General features: G+C 54.5%; 1 protein-coding gene across 5 annotated transcripts in view; it reads left to right on the top strand.

The window, feature by feature from the left end:
• Nucleotides 1–1337: 1337 nt before the first annotated feature.
• The window catches only part of LOC147110018 (uncharacterized), a 15653-nt gene continuing 1314 nt past the window's right edge, over nt 1338–15676 (top strand). Inside the window, exons 1-5 of one of the 5 annotated variants that reach the window (XM_086004010.1) lie at nt 1338–1886; nt 3426–3507; nt 7542–7652; nt 10490–10612; nt 12233–12358. In XM_086004010.1, coding sequence (XP_085860136.1) covers nt 3459–3507; nt 7542–7652; nt 10490–10612; nt 12233–12358 — 409 coding nt within the window. In that variant the 5' untranslated portion in view covers nt 1338–1886; nt 3426–3458. Of the gene's footprint in view, nt 1916–3288; nt 3508–7541; nt 7653–10489; nt 10613–12232; nt 12359–15676 lie in introns of all 5 variants that reach the window. The other 4 variants (XM_086004011.1, XM_086004012.1, XM_086004013.1 and 1 more) reach the window with 4 other exon arrangements.

The raw sequence follows: 15676 nt of genomic DNA, 5'->3' as shown, positions 1-15676 counted from the left end.
CCTTGGATCCCATGGGCTCTTACCTTCTTGACCAATCTCCCATGTGGGACTTTGTTAAAAGCCTTTCTGAAGTCCATGTAGTCTACATCAACTGCATCACCCTCATCCACACACCTAGTCACCCCCTTGCAAAATTCAATCAAATTGGTTAGACACGATCGCCCCTTGACACAGCCATGCTGACTATCCTTGATTAATCCTTGCCTCTCCAAGTGGGGACTAATTCTGTCCCTCAATTTTTTACCAATTTCCCTGCCACTGATGTTAGGCTCACTGTGGATTCTTCTGCATAAGTTATGTTAAACTTTTATAGAACCTTAGTTAGACCACACTTGGAGCACTGTGCACAGTTCTGGTCTCTGTATACCTTGGTTAGACCACACTTGGAGCACTGTGCACAGTTCTGGTCTCCATATACCTTGGTTAGACCACACTTGGAGCACCGTGCACAGTTCTGGTCTCCATATACCACACTTGGCACACTGTGCACAGTTCTGATCTCCATATACCTTAGAAGGTTGTGGGTTCAAGTTCCACTCCAGAGACTCGAGCCCAAAAATCTAGGCTAACACTCCAGTGCGGAGGGAGTGTTGCACTGTCTGAGGTGCCTTCTTTCAGATGAGGTGTTAAACAGCTGTCTGCTTTCAAGTTGACCTTCTGTCACTATTGAAGAGTAGAGGTGTTTATCCCCTCGCTTCCTGGACAATCTCCTTCAATCAACATCGCTAAAACAGGCAATCTGGTCACTATCATGTGGCTTTTGGATGAGCTTGATCTGCACAAATTAGGACTGCGTTTTCCTACATTACAACAGTGACCACGCTTCAACAAAAAAGAAGTACTTAATTGGCTGTGAAGCAGCTTGGGGATGTGAAAGTCTCTATTATAAATGCACGTTATTGCTTTACTTTCAAGCTTAGTGGGTTGGGAGGCTGCAGCTAGAGAAGGTTTGGTGTCACTTTCTGGTTTGCTCCGTGTTGAGTACTCTTGCTTTTTGACAAGTGGGCAAGCAATCTCCACGTGTGCCTCATATCGAGCACTGGTCCACCTTTCCCTTATTTCCTTTTTCACCCCTTCCATTGCCTTTAAAGATGAGCTTGTGTCTTCAAAAAAGACCCATGTTGATGGGTTTCTTGAGAGTCTTTCTGGTCCAGAACTGCCCCCAACCCACCTGGACCTGGTTTGAAATCTGACGGTTGGCCGGGCCGCTCGAGCCCCTTCCCCGCCCGCTGATTGGACGGCGGGGGCGGCCTGCGTGCCAAACGTGCGCTGTGATTGGTCGGGAGCGGCGGAGGGCGTGGCCAGCGCGGTTGTCCCTCCCCTCTCTGGTATTTAAGGCGAGGAGGACACAGCTGAGGGAGAGGTCATTGAGGCTCAAGAGATGTCGGTGGACCTCCTCCAGGCCACCAGACACAAGGACCATCTCTGAGATAAAGTTATCTTTGAGATCAAGTTCTCCCTGAAGAAAGGGCAGGTGGACCAAAGTAGAGAAGGAAAACAAGTGACCAAAAGGCACCATCTCGGAGATAAGGTTATCTTTGAGATCAAGTTCTCCCTGAAGAAAGGGCAGGTGGACCAAAGTGCAAAAAAAAGTGGCCCCAAAATTGAAAAAACAAAAGCCCCCACCCAAAAAAAAATCCAAGATCTCCATTGGGTGGTTTTGTTCGATGGCTTAAAGGAGCAGGCCACCTCCACGTCCTGATCCCTCCCGCAGAATTGTTGGACCTTAAGAAGTCCTCAGGAGGAGCGACCTTCAGGGAAGGACGGAAAGCTGGGCTTGAAGAGACGTCGGGGAGGGGGGGGGGTGTGAATGAGGTCGTGGCTCTCGAGGGAGATCTTCGACCTCGCGGGATGAAAGAGACGGGGAAAGCAATTGAAACTCGGAGGTGAGCAGTGACCGAGTGAGAAGATTCGGGTAAGATGGAAGGGCAGGAGTTGCGCGCAATCATAATGGTGGATGCGGGGAGGATGTTCCTGATGATGGGTGAAACTAGAACTAGGGGGCATAGTCTTAGAATAAGGGGCTGCTCTTTCAAAACTGAGATGAGGAGGAACTACTTCACTCAGAGGGTGGTAGGTCCATGGAATATGCTGCCCCAAAAAGCTGTAGAAGCTACATCATTACATAAATTTAAAACAGAAATAGACAGTTTCCTAGAAGTAAAGGGAGTTAAAGGTTGCGGGGAGCGGGCAGGAATTTGGACATGAGTCTAGGTTCGGATCGGTCATGGCCCTGTGGGTAGCGGAGCGGGCCCAGGGGCTGTGTAGCCTGATCCTGCTCCTATTTCGTGTGTCTAATTCTGTTAGATTCAGGAGATGGTTCTGTGATAGTGGATTGGCGGTTAGGATCAGATCAGCCATGATCTTATTGAATGGTGGAGCAGGCTCGAGGGGCCGATTGGCCTACTGCTCCTATTTCTTATGTTCTTATGTATATAATGCAAAATATTTATATAAAAAGGAACGTAGCATAGTGGTTATGTTACTGGACTAGTAATCCAGAGGTCTGGACTAATGATCCGTGAGTTCAAATCCCACCACGGCAGCTGGGAAATTTAAGTTAAGTTAATTAAATAAATCTGGAATTATTTTTTTTAAAAATTCGTTCATGGGATGAGGGCGTCGCTGGCAAATCCCAGCATTTATTGCCCATCCCTAGTCACCCCTTGAGAAGGTGGTGGTGAGCCGCCTTCTTGAACCGCTGCAGTCCGTGTGGTGAAGGTGCTCCCACAGTGCTGTTAGGGAGGGAGTTCCAGGATTTTGACCCAGCGACGATGAAGGAACAGCCGATATATTTCCAAGTCAGGATGGTGTGTGACTTGGCGGGGAACTTGGAGGTGGTGGTGTTCCCATGCGCCTGCTGCCCTTGTCCTTCTAGGTGGAAGAGGTGGCGGGTTTGGGAGGTGCTGCCGAAGAAGCCTTGGCGAGTTGCTGCAGTGCATCTTGTCGATGGTACACACTGCAGCCACAGTGCGCCGGTGGTGGAGGGAGTGAATGTTTAAGGTGGTGGATGGGGTGCCGATCAAGTGGGCTGCTTTGTCCTGGATGGTGTCGAGCTTCTTGAGTGTTGTTGGAGCTGCACTCATCCAGGCAAGTGGAGAGTATTCCATCACACTCCTGACTTGTGCCTTGTAGATGGTGGAAAGGCTTTGGGGAGCTGGGAGTATAAACCCTTAAACTGCCCACCCATGCACACAACTGCAAATGAGGTCATGAGTAAGGCTCAGAGTGTGGCATTTGAGTTACTTCATCCACTTATAATCAATTGATTGTTTGTTTAACCATCAGGCTAGACTGGATTGGAAAGTAACTTGGACTGGTGACACATTTTGCCTCTTTATTTAATAATGTCCTACTTAAATGTCCAATGTTCTATAATGTAAAGCACCTGATCTCTATCCTTTGAGCATTCTGCACTTATATAGCCCAGGACAAAGAAGACAAGGCAACAAGACGCAATGAAGGTTTCATTGGCAGTCTCCATACTCTGCAGTATCCTTCTTAGAGGTAAGAACGCCTGATAATTAATAAATCAGTAAGGAACATCAGTTTAGTTGATCATTGCATAAGAAATAGGAGCAGGAGTCGGCCATTCGGCCCCTCGAGCCTGCTCTGCCATTCAATGAGATCATGGCTGATCTACCTCATCTCCACTTTCCTGCACTATCCCCATATCCCTTGATTCGCTTAATATCCAAAAATCTATTGATCTCTGTCTTGAATATACTCAACGACAGCCTCCACAGCCCTCTGGGGTAGAGAATTACAAAGATTCACCGCCCTCTGAGTGAAGAAATTCCTCCTCATCTCAGTCCTAAATGGCCGAGCCCTTATTCTGAGACTGTGACCCCTGGTTCTAGACTCCCCAGACAGGGGAAACATCCTCCCTGCATCTACCCTGTCAAGCCCTGTCAGAATTTTGTATGTTTCAATGGGATCACCTCTCATTCTTCTGAACTCTAGAGAATATAGGCCCAGTCTACTCAATCTCTCCTCATAGGACAATTCCCCCATCCCAGGAACCAGTCTGGTGAACCTTCGCTGCACTCCCTCTAAGGCAAGTATATCCTTCCTTAGGTAAGGAGACCAAAACTGTACACAATACTCCAGGTGTGGTCTCACCAGGGCCCTATATAATTGCAGCAAGACGTCTTTACTCTTATACTCAAATCCTCTTGTAATAAAGGCCAACATACCATTACATCTTTCTGTCACAAAATTGTTAGCTCGAGAAAAGTCTATTGTTTCTGTTGACCAATCGCTCATCAGAGTGTGGCTGGGTGGGCCGCACTGAGCCAGAAGGTCGTGGGTTCAAGCCCCACGCCACAGACTTGACCCCAAAACCTAGGCTGATGCTCCCAGTGTCAGTACCGAGAGAGCGCTGCACTGTCGGAGGCGGTGTCCTTAAAACCCAGGCCCCGTCCGCCCCCTCGGGTGGGACTTAAAAGACCCCACGGCCGCTATTTCGAAGAAGAACAGTGGGGTAGTCCTCCCCGGTGTCCTGGGGCCAATCTATTATCCCTCAACCCGACATCACTGAAAAGCAGATGACCTGGTCGTTTATCTCATTGCTGTCGGCGGGAGCTTGCTGTGCGCAAATTGGGCTGCCACGTGTCCCACGTTACAGCAGCGACTGCGTTTCATTGGCCGATGGGCTGGACACGCCAAAGGGAATCGGTGAGGTTAAAGGGCGGGGGGGAGGGGCGGAAAGCAGGAGCCCAGACAGTCGCGCAAAAGATAGTTCTGGCAGAGCAAAGGTCTGATTGTCAATGGTGTAGCATAGCAAGGGAAAACAGGAAACAGAAGAAATGTGCGATGACGATGTTAGCAGTTTCCTGCCACTTGGGCAGCACTGGAGGATGAGAAATCAAAATTGGCCAGGCATAAAAAACATTTTTATTTTTCAAAGGCGAATGGAATGTTGGCCTGTATCTTAAGGGGACTGGAATACAAAGAGAGGAAGCTGTGCTCCAGCTGCTAGACCCACATCTGGCGTGACTGTGTTCGGTCCTGGGCCCCGCACCTCAGGAAGGATATCTCGGCCTCCGATGGGGAGCAGCCCAGATTCACCAGAACAATACCCCGGGGGCTGAAAGGGGTTAAATCACGAGGACAGGTTGGCACAGACTGGGCTTGTGTTCCATGGAGTTTAGAAGATTAAGGGGTGAGCTAGAAACATAGCAGCAGGAGTCGGCCATTCGGCCCTTCGAGCCAGCTCCGCCATTCAATGCGATCATGGCTGATCATCCAAATTCAGTACCCTGTCCCTGCCTTCTCCCCATATCCCTTGACCCCTTTAGCCTTAAGAAATATATCTAACTCCTTCTTGAATATATTTAATGAATTAGCCTCAACTGCCTTCTGTGGTAGAGAATTCCACAGGTTCACCACTCTCTGGGTGAAGAAATTCCTCCTCATCTCAGTCCTAAATGGCTTACCCTTATCCTTAGACTGTGACCCCTGGTTCTGGACTCCCCGACCATCGGGAACATCCTCCCTGCATCCAGTCTGTCTAAGCCCTGTCAGAATTTTATAATTTCAATGAGATCCCCTCTCATTCTTCTAAACTCTAGTGAATACAGGCCTAGTCGACCCAATCTCTCCTCATACGACAGCCCTGCCATCCCAGGAATCAGTCTGGTGAACCTTCGCTGCACTCCCTCTATGGCAAGTATATCCTTTCTTAGGGAAGGAGACCAAAACTGCACATAGTACTCCAGGTGTGGTCTCACCAAGGCCCTGTACAACTGTAAAGCGAATTGAGGTGCTTGAGATGATTGAAGGATTCGATAGGGTAGAGAGAGAGAGAAACTATTTCCTCTGGTGGGGGGAGTCCGGAACAAGGGGGCAGAACCTTAAAATTAGAGCCAGGCCGTTCAGGGGTGATGTCAGGAAGCACTTCTTCACACAAAGGGTGGTGGAAATCTGGAACTCTCTCCCCCAAAAAGCTGCTGAGGCTGGGGGTCAATTGGAAATTTCAAGACTGAGATAGATAGATTGTTGTTGGGTAAGGGTATTGAGGGTTACGGAACCGAGGCAGGTAGATGGAGTTAAGATACAGATCAGCCATGATCCAATAGAATGACGGAACAGGCTCGAGGGGCTGAATGGGCCTCCTCCTGTTCCTGTGTAACAGGCTCGAGGGGCTGAATGGGCCTCCTCCTGTTCCTGTGTAACAGGCTCGAGAGGATGAATGGGCCTCCTCCTGTTCCTGTGTGACAGGCTCGAGGGGGCTGAATGGGCCTGCTCCTGTTCCTGTGTAACAGGCTCGAGGGGCTGGATGGGCCTCCTCCTGTTCCTGTGTAACAGGCTCGAGGGGCTGAATGGGCCTCCTCCTGTTCCTGTGTAACAGGCTCGAGGGGCTGAATGGGCCTCCTCCTGTTCCTGTGTAACAGGCTCGAGGGGCTGAATGGGCCTCCTCCTGTTCCTGTGTAACAGGCTCGAGGGGCTTAATGGGCCTCCTCCTGTTCCTATGGTAACAGGCTCGAGGGGCTGAATGGGCCTCCTCCTGTTCCTGTGTAACAGGCTCGAGGGGCTGAATGGGCCTCCTCCTGTTCCTATGGTAACAGGCTCGAGGGGCTGAATGGGCCTCCTCCTGTTCCTGTGTAACAGGCTCGAGGGGCTGAATGGGCCTCCTCCTGTTCCTGTGTAACAGGCTCGAGGGGCTGAATGGGCCTCCTCCTGTTCCTGTGTAACAGGCTCGAGGGGGCTGAATGGGCCTCCTCCTGTTCCTGTGTAACAGGCTCGAGGGGCTGAATGGGCCTCCTCCTGTTCCTGTGAAACAGGCTCGAGGAGCTGAATGGGCCTCCTCCTGTTCCTGTGTAACAGGCTCGAGGGGCTGAATGGGCCTCCTCCTGTTCCTGTGTAACAGGCTCGAGGGGCTGAATGGGCCTCCTCCTGTTCCTGTGTAACAGGCTCGAGGGGCTGAATGGGCCTCCTCCTGTTCCTGTGTAACAGGCTCGAGGGGCTGAATGGGCATCCTCCTGTTCCTGTGTAACAGGCTCGAGGGGCTGGATGGGCCTCCTCCTGTTCCTGTGTAACAGGCTCGAGGGGCTGGATGGGCCTCCTCCTGTTCCTGTGTAACAGGCTCGAGGGGCTGAATGGGCCTCCTCCTGTTCCTGTGTAACAAGCTCGAGGGGCTGAATGGGCCTCCTCCTGTTCCTGTGTAACAGGCTCGAGGGGCTGAATGGGCCTCCTCCTGTTCCTGTGTAACAGGCTCGAGGGGCTGAATGGGCCTCCTCCTGTTCCTGTTTTGGGACATCCTGGGGTCCTGAAATCCCTGCAAAATGCATGTTCTTTATTTTCATTTTTTTTTTGACAGTAAGTAATGCATTCAGCAAATTCTTGAGGAATGAAAAATAGGTCAGGAGAAGTGATCACATCTGACTTGTCGGTAATTTTGGTCATCGAATATTTGGTCAGTTGGGTCAAGGAGAAAGTGAGATGATCTGTTAACTGATTGGCTGGTTCTTGGGGGGGGGGGGTGGCATTTGGGAGTGCTCCGTTTCATTCTAACCACCATTTGTTCTCCTGTTGTCCAGTATTTACACTGAAGTGCCAGAAGTGTCTGACTCTGGCCAATCCCCGGTGCGAGGAGGTAGAATGCCACGACAATGAGATCTGCAAGTCAATATTATCAAGTGTAGATGACGGTAAAATAACCCCGTTCATTGTAGAATTGTATATTGATTCGAATATACAGCACAGAAAGAGGCCTTTCGGCCCATCTGGTCCACGCCAGCCTCCTCCCACCCCTCTTCATCCCACCCCATCAACACCAGCCTCCTCCCACCCCTCTTCATCTCACCCCGTCAACACCAGCCTCCTCCCACCCCTCTTCATCCCACCCCATTAACACCAGCCTCCTCCCACCCCATCAACACCAGCCTCCTCCCACCCCATCAACACCAGCCTCCTCCCACCCCTCTTCATCTCACCCCATCAACACCAACCTCCTCCCACCCCTCTTCATCTCACCCCATCAACACCAGCATCCTCCCACCCCTCTTCATCCCACCCCATCAACACCAACCTCCTCCCACCCCTCTTCATCTCACCCCATCAACACCAGCCTCCTCCCACCCCTCTTCATCTCACCCCATCAACACCAGCCTCCTCCCACCCCTCTTCATCTCACCCAGTCAACACCAGCCTCCTCCCACCCCTCTTCATCTCACCCCATCAACACCAGCCTCCTCCCACCCCTCTTCATCTCACCCCGTCAACACCAGCCTCCTCCCACCCCTCTTCATCTCACCCCGTCAACACCAGCCTCCTCCCACCCCTCTTCATCTCACCCCGTCAACACCAGCCTCCTCCCACCCCTCTTCATCTCACCCCGTCAACACCAGCCTCCTCCCACCCCTCTTCATCTCACCCCATCAACACCAGCCTCCTCCCACCCCTCTTCATCTCACCCCATCAACACCAGCCTCCTCCCACCCCTCTTCATCTCACCCCGTCAACACCAGCCTCCTCCCACCCCTCTTCATCTCACCCCGTCAACACCAGCCTCCTCCCACCCCTCTTCATCTCACCCCATCAGCACCAGCCTCCTCCCACCCCTCTTCATCTCACCCCTTCAGCACCAGCCTCCTCCCACCCCTCTTCATCCCACCCCATCAACACCAGCCTCCTCCCACCCCTCTTCATCCCACCCCATCAACACCAGCCTCCTCCCACCCCTCTTCATCTCACCCCATCCACACCAGCCTCCTCCCACCCCTCTTCATCTCACCCCATCAACACCAGCCTCCTCCCACCCCTCTTCATCTCACCCCATCAACACCAGCCTCCTCCCACCCCTCTTCATCTCACCCCATCAACACCAGCCTCCTCCCACCCCTCTTCATCTCACCCCGTCAACACCAGCCTCCTCCCACCCCTCTTCATCCCACCCCATCAACACCAGCCTCCTCCCACCCCTCTTCATCCCACCCCATCAACACCAGCCTCCTCCCACCCCATCAACACCAGCCTCCTCCCACCCCTCATCATCTCACCCCATCAACACCAGCCTCCTCCCACCCCTCTTCATCCCACCCCATCAACACCAGCCTCCTCCCACCCCATCAACACCAGCCTCCTCCCACCCCTCTTCATCTCACCCCATCAACACCAGCCTCCTCCCACCCCTCTTCATCTCACCCCATCAACACCAGCCTCCTCCCACCCCTCTTCATCTCACCCCATCAACACCAGCCTCCTCCCACCCCTCTTCATCTCACCCCATCAACACCAGCCTCCTCCCACCCCTCTTCATCTCACCCCATCAACACCAGCCTCCTCCCACCCTTCTTCATCTCACCCTATCAACACCAGCCTCCTCCCACCCCTCTTCATCTCACCCCGTCAACACCAGCCTCCTCCCACCCCTCTTCATCTCACCCCGTCAACACCAGCCTCCTCCCACCACTCTTCATCTCACCCCATCCACACCAGCCTCCTCCCACCCCTCTTCATCTCACCCCATCAACACCAGCCTCCTCCCAGCCCTCTTCATCTCACCCCATCAACACCAACCTCCTCCCACCCCTCTTCATCTCACCCCATCACCATATCCTTCAATTCCTTTCTCCCTCGTGTGTATATCCAGCTTCCCCTTAAATGCATCTCTGCTCTTCACCTCAACCACTCCCTGTGGTAGCGAGTTCCACATTCTCACCACTCTCTGGGTAAAGAAGTTTCTCCTGAATTCCCTATTGGATTTATTAGTGACTGTCTTATATTGTCACTGTCGGAGGGTCAGTACTGAGGGAGCGCCGCACTGTCGGAGGGTCAGTACTGAGGGAGCGCCGCACTGTCGGAGGGGCAGTACTGAGGGAGCGCCACACTGTCGGAGGGGCAGTACTGAGGGAGCGCCGCACTGTCGGAGGGGCAGTACTGAGGGAGCGCCGCACTGTCGGAGGGGCAGTACTGAGGGAGCGCCACACTGTCGGAGGGGCAGTACTGAGGGAGCGCCACACTGTCAGAGGGGCGGTACTGAGGGAGCGGCGCACTGTCGGAGGGGCAGTACTGAGGGAGCGCCGCACTGTCGGAGGGGCCGCCTTTCGGATGAGACGGTAAACCGAGGCCCCGTCTGCCCTCTCAGGTGGATGTAAAAGATCCCACAGCCACTATTTGGAAGAAGAGCAGGTGGACTTCTCCCTGGTGTCCTGGGGCCAATATTTATCCCTCAACCAACATCACTAAAACAGATGATCTGGGTCATTATCACATTGCTGTTTGTGGGAGCTTGCTGTGCGCAAATTGACTGCCGCGATTCCTACATTACAACAGTGACCACACTTCAAAAAAAGTATTTCATTGGCTGTGAGGCGCTTTGGGACGTCCTGAGGTGGTGAAAGGTGCTGGAGAAATGCCAGTCTCGCTTTCTGTTTTCGGATAGGACATTTGGGGAGCGGTGAAATTTGTGCCAGAAACCTGACGACTCGAGTGTAATTTCTGTGAATGCTGCTCGTTAATGGCAGACGCTCTTCCTTCGTTTCAGCTTCCTATGTGGAGAGAAGCTGCTCCCAAAAGTCGTACTGCCGCACCTCTCTGAATACGGGCAACATTACACAGAGCGTGATATGCTGCAAGACAGACCTGTGTAATAACCACACCCTGCCAGGTAATGCTAGCCCGTGACGCTGCAATTCGCGGGCTGTGTTCAATAGACAGAGTCAGCACCCAGTGCAAGGGCTCGTCAGCCGTGGCTCAATGGGCCGCACTCTCACCTCGCAGTCAGAAAGTCGTGGGTTCGAGCCCCAGTCCAGGGCTGAGGGAGCGCCGCATTGTCGGAGGGGCAGTGCTGAGGGAGCGCCGCACTGTCGGAGGGGCAGTACTGAGGGAGCGCCGCACTGTGGGAGGGGCGGTACTGAGGGAGCGCCGCACTGTGGGAGGGGCAGTACTGAGGGAGCGCTGCACTGTGGGAGGGGCAGTACTGAGGGAGCGCCGCACTGTGGGAGGGGCAGTACTGAGGGAGCGCCGCACTGTCGGAGGGGCAGTACTGAGGGAGCGCTGCACTGTCGGAGGGGCAGTACTGAGGGAGCGCCACACTGTGGGAGGGGCAGTACTGAGGGAGCGCCGCACTGTCGGAGGGGCAGTACTGAGGGAGCGCCGCACTGTCGGAGGGGCAGTACTGAGGGAGTGCCGCACTGTCGGAGGGGCAGTACTGAGGGAGCGCCGCACTGTCGGAGGGGCAGTACTGAGGGAGCGCCGCACTGTCGGAGGGGCGGTACTGAGGGAGCGCCGCACTGTGGGAGGGGCAGTACTGAGGGAGCGCCGCACTGTCGGAGGGGCAGTACTGAGGGAGCGCTGCACTGTCGGAGGGGCGGTACTGAGGGAGCGCCGCACTGTCGGAGGGGCAGTACTGAGGGAGCGCCGCACTGTCGGAGGGGCAGTGCTGAGGGAGCGCCGCACTGTCGGAGGGGCAGTACTGAGGGAGCGCTGCACTGTCGGAGGGGCGGTACTGAGGGAGCGCCGCACTGTCGGAGGGGCAGTACTGAGGGAGCGCCGCACTGTCGGAGGGGCGGTACTGAGGGAGCGCCGCACTGTGGGAGGGGCAGTACTGAGGGAGCGCCGCACTGTCGGAGGGGCGGTACTGAGGGAGCGCCGCCCTGTGGGAGGGGCAGTACTGAGGGAGCGCTGCACTGTCGGAGGTGCAGTACTGAGGGAGCGCCGCACTGTGGGAGGGGCGGTACTGAGGGAGCGCCGCACTGTGGGAGGGGCGGTACTGAGGGAGCGCCGCACTGTCGGAGGGGCGGTACTGAGGGAGCGCCGCACTGTCGGAGGGGCAGTACTGAGGGAGCGCCGCACTGTCGGAGGAGCAGTACTGAGGGAGCGCCGCACTGTCGGAGGGGCAGTACTGAGGGAGCGCCGCACTGTCGGAGGAGCAGTACTGAGGGAGCGCCGCACTGTCGGAGGGGCAGTACTGAGGGAGCGCCGCACTGTCTGAGGGGCAGTACTGAGGGAGCGCCGCACTGTCGGAGGGGCAGTACTGAGGGAGCGCCGCACTGTCGGAGGGGCAGTACTGAGGGAGTGCCGCACTGTCGGAGGGGCAGTACTGAGGGAGCGCCGCACTGTCGGAGGGGCAGTACTGAGGGAGCGCCGCACTGTCGGAGGGGCAGTGCTGAGGGAGCGCCGCACTGTCGGAGGGGCGGTACTGAGGGAGCTGCAGAAATGCAAGTCTTTCAATAAGTTAAGCTCCTCTAAGTCACAGCGCAATAAAACTTGTCTGATTAATGAACAGAGCGTTTGAATGGAATGAAGTGCTATGGATGCACTGATACCGAATGTTCCAGTCCGTTAAAGTCCATCAATTGTGCTGCCAATCAAGAGTGCTGTGCGTGGGGTTATTTCAAAGGACCGTATGGCCGTAAGTACGCCTGTGCAACCGGGCAATACGTAGGAAGCCTCCTCGTGCTTTTAGCCAACTTCTGTTGTTGCAAGTCTGCGTTGATGAGCCCCAGTCTTTGCAAGAGGGCCGCCAGAATTCCCTAAGGATTACAAGAAAACAAGGAGCGGAGCATTCATCCCGTCAAGCCCACTCGTTGCACAGGCCGCACTGAGTCTGTGCAGAGCAGGACAATGCCCCACGCAGTCCCGTTCACCCAACACCCCCCTGTCGCTCACTGATCTACACTGGCTCCCGGTCCGGCACCGCCTCGATTTTAAAATTCTCATCCACGTGTTCAAATCCCTCCATGGCCCTCGCCTCCCCCCCCCACCTCCCTATCTCTGTAACCCCCTCCAGCTCCTACAACCCTCCCTATCTCTGTAACCTCCTCCAGCCCCTACAACCCTCCCTATCTCTGTAACCTCCTCCAGCTCCTACAACCCTCCCTATCTCTGTAACCTCCTCCAGCCCCTACAACCCTCCCTATCTCTGTAACCCCCTCCAGCCCTTACAACCCTCCCTATCTCTGTAACCCCCTCCAGCCCCACAACCCTCCCTATCTCTGTAACCTCCTCCAGCCCCTACAACCCTCCCTATCTCTGTAACCTCCTCCAGCCCCTACAACACTCCCTATCTCTGTAACCCCCTCCAGCCCTTACAACCCTCTCCATCTCTGTAACCCCCTCCAGCCTCCTACAACCCTCCCTATCTCTGTAACCTCCTCCAGCCCCTACAACCCTCCCTTTCTCTGTAACCCCCTTCAGCCCCTACAACCCTCCCTGTCTCTGTAACCTCCTCCAGCCCTACAACCCTCCCAGATCTCTGTAACCTCCTCCAGCCCCTACAACCCTCCCTTTCTCTGTAACCCCCTTCAGCCCCTACAACCCTCCCTGTCTCTGTAACCTCCTCCAGCCCTACAACCCTCCCAGATCTCTGTAACCTCCTCCAGCCCCTACAACCCTCCCTTTCTCTGTAACCCCCTTCAGCCCCTACAACCCTCCCTGTCTCTGTAACCTCCTCCAGCCCTACAACCCTCCCTATCTCTGTAACCTCCTCCAGCCCCCTACAACCCTCCCTATCTCTGTAACCTCCTCCAGCCCCCTACAACCCTCCCTATCTCTGTAACCTCCTCCAGCCCCTACAACCCTCCCTATCTCTGTAACCACCCACAACCCTCCCAGATCTCTGCGCTCCTCCAATTCCGGCCTCTCGTGCATCCCCCGATTTCCATCGCTCCACCATTGGCGGCCGTGCCTTCAGCCGCCTGGGCCCCGAGCTCTGGAATTCCCTCCCTAAACCTCTCCGCCTCTCTCTCTCCTCCTTTAAGACGCTCCTTAAAACCAACCTCTTTGACCAAGCTTTTGGTCGCCTGTCCTAATATCTCCCGATGTGTCTCGGTGTTAAATTCTGTCTGATAATCGCTCCTGTGAAGAGCCCTGGGATGTCTTACTACGTTAAAGGCGCTACATAAATGCAGATCGTTGTTGTTTCACCCCCCTCACCTCGAGCTCTGACTATACCTAACGTGCTCCTGCTCTCCCTGGAAGCTCTATAGGGACGAGAGCTGGCCAAAAAACAGGGAGAGCGTATATGAGCCTCATGGCCTTTTCTCATCCAAGGCACCCTCCCAGTTACCCCCCCTCCTCCACCTGCCCCATTCTCCTCCCCACCCCCTCCCCCCCACCAAATGCCATAGGAACAGGAGGAGGCCATTCCGACCCTCGAGCCTGTTCCACCATCCAACTAGATCATTAAAAAAAAATCATTCCCAGGATGTGGGCGTCGCTGGCAAGGCTGGCATTTATTGCCCGTCCCTAGTTGCCCTTGAGAAGGTGGTGGTGAGCCGCCTTCTTGAACCGCTGCAGTCCGTGTGGTGAAGGTGCTCCCACAGTGCTGTTAGGGAGGGAGTTCCAGGATTTTGACCCAGCGACGATGAAGGAACGGCCGATATATTTCCAAGTCAGGATGGTGTGTGACTTGGAGGGGAACTTGGAGGTGGATGTGTTCCCATGCGCCTGCTGCCCTTGTCCTTCTAGGTGGAAGAGGTCGCGGGTTTGGGAGGTGCTGCCGAAGAAGCCTTGGCGAGTTGCTGCAGTGCATCTTGTAGATGGTACACACTGCAGCCACGGTGCGCCGGTGGTGGAGGGAGTGAATGTTTAAGGTGGTGGATGGGGTGCCAATCAAGCGGGCTGCTTTGTCCTGGATGGTGTCGAGCTTCTCGAGTGTTGTTGGAGCTGCACTCATCCAGGCAAGTGGAGAGTATTCCATCACACTCCTGACTTGTGCCTTGTAGATGGTGGAAAGGCTTTGGGGAGTCAGGAGGTGAGACACTCGCCGCAGAATACCCAGCCGCTGACCTGCTCTTGGAGCCACAGTATTTATGTGGCTGGTCCAGTTAAGTTCTGGTCAATGGTGACCCCCGGGATGTTGATGGTGGGAGACCATGGCTGATCTGTATCTTAACTCCATCTACCTGCCTCGCGTCTGTAAACCTAAATACCCTTAGCCTTACAAAAATCTATCGATCTCAGTTTTGAAATGTTCAATTGACCCCCAGCCTCAACAGCTTTTTGGGGGAGAGAGTTCCAGATTTCCACCACCCTTTGTGTGAAGAAGTGCTTCCTGTCATCACCCCTGAACGGCCTGGCTCTAATTTTAAGGCTATGCCCCCTTGTTCTGGACTCCTCCCATAATTTAACACAGCAATCCATGTCCGCATGCAACAAGACCTGGACGACGTTCAGGCTTGGGCTGATAAGTGGCAGGTAACATTGGCGCCACACAAGTGCCAGGCAATGACTCTCTCCAACAAGCGAGAGTCAACCACCTCCCCTTGACATTCAACGGCATTACCATCGCTGAACCCCCCACCATCAACATCCTGGGGGGGTCGCCATTGACCAGAAACTTAACTGGATCAGCCACATAAATACTGTGGCCACAAGAGCAGGCCAGAGGCTGGGTATTCTGTGGCGAGTGTCTCACCTCCTGACTCCCCAAAGCCTTTCCACCATCTACAAGGCACAAGTAAGGAGTGTGATGGAATACTCTCCCCTTGTCTGGATGAGTGCAGCTCCAACAACACTCGAGAAGCTCGACACCATCCAGGACAAAGCAGTCCACTTGATTGGCACCCCATCCACCACCTTAAACATTCACTCCCTCCACCACCGGCGCACCGTGGCTGCAGTGTGTACCATCTACAAGATGCTCTGCAGCAACTCGCCAAGGCATCTTCGACAGCACCTCCCAAACCCACGACCTCCACCACCTAGAAGGACAAGGGCAGCAGGCGCA

The sequence above is a fragment of the Somniosus microcephalus genome, chromosome 12 (assembly GCF_052327205.1).
Source record: "Somniosus microcephalus isolate GS21.2 chromosome 12, FLI_Smic_1.0, whole genome shotgun sequence".
Classification (NCBI taxonomy): Eukaryota; Metazoa; Chordata; class Chondrichthyes; order Squaliformes; family Somniosidae; genus Somniosus; species Somniosus microcephalus.
This window is presented reverse-complemented; position numbering and strand designations above follow the sequence as displayed.